Source organism: Mustela putorius, unplaced genomic scaffold, assembly GCF_011764305.1.
Source record: "Mustela putorius furo isolate JIRA1106 unplaced genomic scaffold, ASM1176430v1.1 tig00000854_pilon_pilon_pilon, whole genome shotgun sequence".
Taxonomy (NCBI): Eukaryota; Metazoa; Chordata; class Mammalia; order Carnivora; family Mustelidae; genus Mustela; species Mustela putorius.
The window spans coordinates 3,223,292-3,230,677 of record NW_025421496.1 but is presented as its reverse complement, the minus strand read 5'-3'; the positions used below and the strand labels follow the sequence as shown (position 1 = coordinate 3,230,677).

General features: G+C 48.0%; 1 protein-coding gene across 12 annotated transcripts in view; it reads left to right on the top strand.

The window, feature by feature from the left end:
• Window positions 1–1,203: 1,203 nt before the first annotated feature.
• Window positions 1,204–7,386, top strand: part of TLE4 (TLE family member 4, transcriptional corepressor) — a 141,526-nt gene continuing 135,343 nt past the window's right edge. For 6 of the 12 annotated variants that reach the window (XM_045085356.1, XM_045085355.1, XM_045085359.1 and 3 more), the window contains exons 1-4: window positions 1,204–2,135; window positions 2,999–3,096; window positions 4,195–4,258; window positions 5,439–5,483. In XM_045085356.1, coding sequence (XP_044941291.1) covers window positions 2,091–2,135; window positions 2,999–3,096; window positions 4,195–4,258; window positions 5,439–5,483 — 252 coding nt within the window. In that variant the 5' untranslated portion in view covers window positions 1,204–2,090. Of the gene's footprint in view, window positions 2,136–2,501; window positions 2,679–2,998; window positions 3,097–4,194; window positions 4,259–5,438; window positions 5,484–7,386 lie in introns of those variants that run through there. The other 6 variants (XM_045085357.1, XM_045085361.1, XM_045085360.1 and 3 more) reach the window with 2 other exon arrangements.

Below are 7,386 nucleotides of genomic sequence, written 5' to 3'. Positions count from 1 at the left end.
TGCGGGTGGTCCCCTTCGACTAAATTTCTTTGGGAATCGGGTGACCCCTGTCCCCGGGCCTCCAGCCCCACCCCGAGACTCCACGGTTACGCCCCCGCGGCCCTCGAGGGGAGCGACTTGGGGGTGCTTCCTCTCATAGCTCCTTGGGGAAACCGGCCCCACTTCGGGGTTAAATGGCAATCACAGACCTCTCGGGGCTCGGAGGGGCGCCCTCCCCACCCGCGCCCCTGGCCCCCTGCCCCGGGAAGCGTCTCGCAGCTCAGTCTCCTGCTCTAAACAAGAACAGGGGCTCGAGTCCGCGTTCACACGGAAAATTATGCCGGCTCCAGCGGCGCGTAAAATTGATGTGAACCGAACGGAGTGGGATCGGCGTGATCCTCCCTCTCTTGTCTCAACAGGGGTTTCGGCGCGTTACACAAGGCCGAGCTTGTCTCTTTAAGGAGACATCGGACCCTAATTAGTCTGCATTACAAGCGCGGCCGAGGACCGAGGGGCCGAGGGTGTTTGGGTTGGAGGGGGGCGGGTGGGAAGACGAGACTCGGAAGATCTTCTGACCAACGCTCGAGTCTTACCGCCCCCACCACCCTCTTTATTTTGCCGCCGCCACCGCCACCAACACCCAGTTCTAAAGATGCAGCCAGGGCAGCAGCAACAGCAGCAGCAGCAGCAGCAGCAGCAGCAGCAGCCGCCGCCACCGCTTCTCCCAGGCCCACGTTACTTTGATTGACAGCTGAACAAATGTTTCCCCGGTTCGAACGCTCGCGCTAAGGAACGTCAGCCAAGACGAAGCTCCGCCTTGGGCGGGCCATCTCCGCTCCGCCTCCGCTAACCCCATCACGTTCCGTTCATTGGTCTGAACCGCGGACGACGCCCGGCCCCCACGTGGGCCTCAGCCCGGCCAGCTCCTCCCCTCTGGCTCGCCATTTGTCAGCAGTGAAATGATGGGCAGTAACACAGAACGGCGATTAATGTTCAGCCATCTCTGATTGGTTGCTGGAGACACCTACCGGGCCGAGGGTGGGCGGGGCGTTAGAAGAGCGTCCCAGAGCGGTCGCGTGGCGGGCCGGTGATTGTAGTCAATCTGGCCGAATCCTCGACCACGGTCGCTGGGGGTGGACTACATCTCCCGGGATGCTCCGCGGTCCCTCCGCGGACGGTTGTGAATATGTATCAGAATGTTAATGATTAGCTGCTGCTAAATTTGGTCAAAGAAGTCACCTACACAGAGCGTGTTGTTAGAGCTGTTCTGAGCGGGTGTTTGGGCTGTTGGCTGCTTGCTTCCCCCTCTCTCACACACTTGTATATTATTTTGAGGTGGTGTTCGCAGAGTTTGAAAGGAGAGAGAATTAAAAAAAAAAAAGCCGCAAGCGTTTCACTCTCTTTTATTTTTATAATCCCCTTCAATTTGGGGTTAAAAAAAAAAGACAAGAAAACAGGAAGGAAGAAAAATAAGGAAATGAGATGTGGTAAAAGAAGCTAAAAGGTGCCTTTTTAAAAGATCGTTGCTGTGAAGTGAAAAAATCTCCAGAGAAACCAAAAAGCACCGCCGAGACCTCTTCCGAACCAAAGGAGTTTGTGTTTGCTTTTAGGAAAGAAGAGAGAGATCATTCATTCGGAGGAATAACAACCAATTAAAAGACAAATAAAAAAAAGTTTGGAGTGGGACGAGCGAGCGAGCGAGCGGGCGGGCGGCGCTGCCGGCGGGCGCTGGTGCGCGGAGCTCGCACTTTTCCCGGCCCGGGGGAACGGCGCGGTAGCGGCGCTGGGCTCGGCGGGCGCGCCTCGGCGGAGCGAACGTCGGAGCGTTGCCGCGGGAGACGCGCGCCGGACAATGCCCGCGGCGGGCCAGTGACGCCCGCGAGGAATGCCGAGCGGCCCGGCCGCCCGCACCCAGCCGCCGCCGCCGCCGCCGCCGCCGCGCGTTCCTGCCGCCCGCGTCACGCGAGACCCGGCGGGGGCCGGGACCGCCCGAGCCGCCCCTCGGACCCGGCCGGCCGCCTCCGCCGCCGCCTCCTCCACCTCCTCCTCGGGGCCATTAAAGCCAATGAGCCGCGCGCCTCTGCCCAGCGCAGCCAACTAAATCGGTTTGGATGATTCGCGACCTGAGCAAGATGTACCCGCAGACCAGACACCCGGTGAGTGCGGGCGGCGGGGCGCGAGCTCGCCGAGCGCGGGGGGATTCCCCGCGTCGCCCCCTGCGCGCCGAGTTGTGTCTGGGGCCGAAGGGGCGGGGAGGGCGGCTCGCGCCCCGCGGCCCGCTCGGGGAGCTGCCTGCCGTCACCCCCCACCCCCCGGCGCGGTGGCACTCTCGGAGGGGGTGCGGAGAGGCAATTGAGTTGTAGCCATTTTCTTATTGTTGTCTTTGAAGCCCCTGGAAGCCGCGCGGAGCCGTTCGCCGTCTCCGCGCAGCGACTCCTCGGGGCGGGGGGGTCGGCGAGCGATGGAGGAGGCGCGACTCCGCGCCGGGGCGGGGAGGGCGCCCTCGGCGGCGGCGCGGCTAGTCCGGCTGCGGCTCGGGAGTCGGGGCGCCGGCCCCTCGCGCCGAGGGCCCCGGGGACGCGCGAGCGAGCCCGCCGGCCGGCCGCGGAGGGTGGCGGCCGCGTCTCCCTCCTCCCCCGACCTGACCGCGGCCAGACGCCATGGCGCGAGTCCCCCCGACGGGCCAGTTTCGATTCCGGGTGGGGTGGGAGTGGGTGCGGCGCGCCGGTCCCCGGTCGCCCGCGGTTGGCGAGGGAGCGGAGCGGGGTCTCGAACCCGCAGGGTCCGGGGCGGGCCAGAGCACGCGGGGGCCTGGGGCCAGCCAGAAACCAGCCCCTGTCGGCTGTGTGGCGAGGCCGGGTTGGGGGGTGGGGGGGCGCTAGATGAGAGTTTTAATCGCTCTTTGCCTGCCTGCACGGTGACCCCCCCCTCCCCCGCTAGCGCCGCGTGGTATGTTTTCTCCATCTCCCTGCCTCGCCTGTGATGTGGGCTAATTAAATATTTTATTGTTGTTCTTTAGGCACCGCATCAGCCTGCTCAACCCTTTAAATTTACAATTTCCGAGTCCTGTGATCGGATTAAGGAAGAGTTTCAGTTTTTACAGGCTCAGTACCACAGGTAACGATATTGACTTTAGCTGATCCTCCTGTTTGCTTAGCTCTTGTCTCTCCACCCCCCCCCCCAAACACACACAGACACCCCCCTCCCCTTTTTTTTGGCCTCCACAAAGGTGATATTATCATTTTTACTTGTGGGCAGAAAGGGCAAGTCAAGGCCTCTTTTACTCAGGCAGGTGTAAAGAAATTAAGCATTCTTCCCTTCTCCAGTAAATAAATAAAAAGGAGGCAGAACAATCGAAACTGGGGAGACTTGGAAAATGCTGAGGCCAAACTTTCGATATTGATTTATTGGGGCCAGGAGAATGGAAGGTTGGGAAGATTCTGGGGCCTTTTGACTTCCTTGGTTCTTTATTACTCGGGGCTTGATTCCGTCTCACTTTTTTCTGCCATTCCACTGAAATACCGTGAGCTTAGAGCCCTGGGAAGTCACAAGTGAGCGATTTCATTACTTTTATGCTGAAAAAATGTTTTCTTCTTAGAGGCAGTTGTTAGAGTGCCTTTGACATATTTTTCTTTTCGCTGGCTTTCTAATGACGTGTAATTCTTATTTCTTAAATGCAAGAACCAAAAGGAGCCACTGAACCCGATCCACACTTTGCCCCTGGGTGGTGGTATTCAACTTGTCTCTGTTTTGGAGGCAACAAATAAGACATCATTCATGAGACATGATTGATTCATATTTTCATTAATCTCTTTGTGGAACATTAAAGAAAAAAAAAACTCCCTTGTGACCTTTTGGGGGACTTAAATTTGCGCTTGGGTATGTACACATTGTTGTTTATTTTTGTTTTCTTCTTTCATTAAATGAATTTAGTGAATGTTCATTTCTGGATGTGGCTCCGGAATTAAATTGTCTAGAGGATTTTTTTTCTTAAACAAAAACCCCACATTTGATCCTCATTGAAAGGGCAAGTCCGGGCTGGTTCCAGTTACCCCTTTCTCTCCCACCACTTCTTCTTCAGTAATGAGGGTGCTATTTAAGATCGTTGATTTGGCATTTTGTAGGTGATGATTTAGAGGAGGGAATGTCTATTTATATTTGAAGAATGTAAGTCAGGGTCTGCATTGTACTTAGATTTCATTATGTCTTGAACAGCCTGAAGCTGGAATGTGAGAAGCTCGCCAGTGAGAAGACCGAGATGCAGCGGCATTATGTCATGGTAAGAAAACTGTGTCACAGATTCAAAGTGCCTATTAGTTTAGGATACCAAAAGCAAGGATCTGTTCAGATTGCTGGAGGCTGTAGGATAGATCCCCGTCACAGCGTGCAAGTGCAGTTGGGGTTGTGGGAATGTGATCATTAGCAGCCTGTAATTCCAGGATGTTATAACTTGTCTCTGACAACCAGCTTTGATTTGAATTTTCAAAAAGTTCAGCTGCGTGGGGTATAATCCTCTGTGCTTTGTTTTTATAGACTGGAGGGGAAAAAAAGACCCTCATTTATGTTTTGTCGATAGTCACAAGCAAAATGTTTTTGCGTTAGTGGTTTTCTTTATTGTTTTACTGCTGTTGTTCCAAACAGTCTTACCAGTTTTTCTGTATACAGTTTGACTTTTAAGGTTTCATTTCTTTTAGAAAATAATGATGGACATCAAAAGACACCAGATGCCTTTTCACATTTTTCTCGCTTTTTATGTTATGTGTGTGTGTGTGTGTGTGTATTTGCATGTGTTTTGTGTGTTTTCAATTTCTGTGGTGTTACATTGGTTTGAAGCGTGTTGTCGTCTCCTGTATAACCGATTTGTTCTGTCAGAATTTCTGTAATGACAGTTACGCTACACATCCAAAAAAAAATCAGATCTGCTTTTTCAGAAGTCTTACCAAGCATGTTTTTATGCTTGTTCATAAAGGCTCCAGAGTAACTCATTCATTTCCTATCAAGCCTTTTTCCTTTGAATGTATGAACATGAGCAGTACGCTAAAAATGAGAAACGGAACTCTGAAATAGCATCACCTTTCTGAATAGTTCTTTCAAAGCATCAGCATTTGTTATGAGACACTCGCCATTAACTTGCCCGCTGTGCCTAGGAATTTGAGTCCATATGGTACTAAATTTTCAACAGGTCTTACTGATTCATCCGCTTGTGATATATAAAGACAACTGGAGATTTTAAGAATGCTACATGTGAAGTTGATTTTCTTAGTTTTGTGAGTTACTCTCTTAGAGTCTGTGTCTTAGGGTGGCTGCTAGTTTATTCAGTTCCTCCTTAGCATAGGTATTGTGGATATTTTGCTTTAGGTGAGGCTTTTATGTTTGTTTTAAACATACTTGAGGCATTTGAAACAAACTAGGGAGACTGATGAAAGGCACGAAATTAATTGCTTTCCCTTCTTTGACAGTATTATGAGATGTCCTATGGGTTGAATATAGAAATGCACAAGCAGGTAAGTTACTTCTTTATAACCATTATAACCATTTGAAACGATAATAATACTGTGCACTTTAGAAAGAAAATTGTATGTTTTGCAATTTTATTCTTCATGTTTTTGTGATTTCCTGTATTTTGAAAGATTACTCAAGGGAATACTATCTTTTCAGGTGTGGTTCTCCATCCTTTTTGCATTTTGTCCTGAGTTTAATCATTTAAAAACGTGATGTAAAATGTCTGAATGCATATTCAATTTTGTCCACTTTCAAAAACAGGATGCTAAATTTTAAAAAATGTCTTGTTTTTCTTTTGAAGGAGTTAATTTATGTATTTTGGGCATTGCAAACCTGTCGTAGGGGAGGGCTTTTCTTAGAAAATATTAAGAAGAGGAACTGTAAATTGTGTGGAACCTTCCTTGGCTTGGTGTGAAAGAATGGATAGTGGGTGAGCTGGGAGAATTCACAATGAAATCTGTGTCGCTACAAAAGAAATTGATGTAAAATAAAATCCTGGTACCAGTCCCCTGAGGATCCTTATTTGGGTCTTAACCAGGAACTATAACTGCACTTCCAAAATTTGTACAGGGTAAATTGAGCTTGATAGGAGCGTGTGATAGTGCTCAGCACTGGGCCTTCACATCTAGTAACTAGTTCAGCCAAAAGAAAAAGACAAAACAAAACAAAAAGATAATGATTAGTCAGAAAGTGTTGAGAGGTATGACTCAAACAGCCTTTTTTTTTTTTTTTCCCCCTTTAAGAAACCGAGTAAAATGGGGTTTGGTTTAAATTTTCTACATAGAAAGGGAAGAGGTATATAAAAAATAGTGCTTGGCAATAATACTCTATTTTTAATGACCTCCTAGTGAAACTGTTTCAGGTCTGTCTCATCAACTATTTCACAGTAGGTGTGTATGTATTTACCTGCTGGGAAAAGATGAGGGAAAACTTAATGCTTTTCCTTTCTTATTTATACTCTTGGTAGATACCATTACTCTCTAAGTTTAAAACATACAAAATAATCACTTATTATTAGGCCTTTAGTACTTATGGATTCCTTTCTGATATACTTAATCACCACGTACTTGTAGATAGTAGATCTGTCAGAGATGACTGGTGGACAGGAAAAGGCATTGGAGAAACAGTATTTGAAAACAGAAAGTTGGAAAAAAAGATGAGTCGTCACTTATGCTGAGGATCTTTTATTTCAGATACTCTTTTTACTTCATAAGCTATTTAATTATGTCAATATTAACATTATAGTTTGCCGCACGTTAAAATTAAGTGCTTATTTTAGCATCTTTGCCATTTCTGTTTAGATTCATAATGTAAGTATCTCCTGCTTAACAGAAAACCGTCAAGCTTATGTATGGACTCCCCTTAGCTCTACCTTACAGGAATAAATTACATAAGAGATACAGTTTGTTAATTATGCTCATTACATGGCATTTTAGGTCTGGATCTCATACATGTGTTTCTTTCTTTCTTTCTTTTTTTTTTTGTCCTCACCCCACCGTCCAAGATTAATTAGTGTCTTTTTCAAGATTGTGCCAGATGATTAATGTTCTTTTATTTTTCCTCCTGTATCTTATTTACCATAACACTTACTTTCCAGATCTCTTTATACAATTTGCAGTTTTGAGAGACACAGAGCTTGTATTTGATTGTATGCATTTCTTGGGGGGGTTGATATGTGTGATCCCTTAATTTTACACATTTTGTACCTCTGTAATTCTGTCATCCACTTGTCCAGGTGGCCTCAAATGCCATCCATTTAAAATTGAGAATAGAGTACATTTTCCCTTTTTTTTTTTCTTGCTTTTAAATTCAATCATATCAAGAATCCTGAGGGCAGTTTATCACATTATGAAATACAGACAGCCCTGCAAACCACCTACTTATTATATTTTCTTTCTTTCCCCC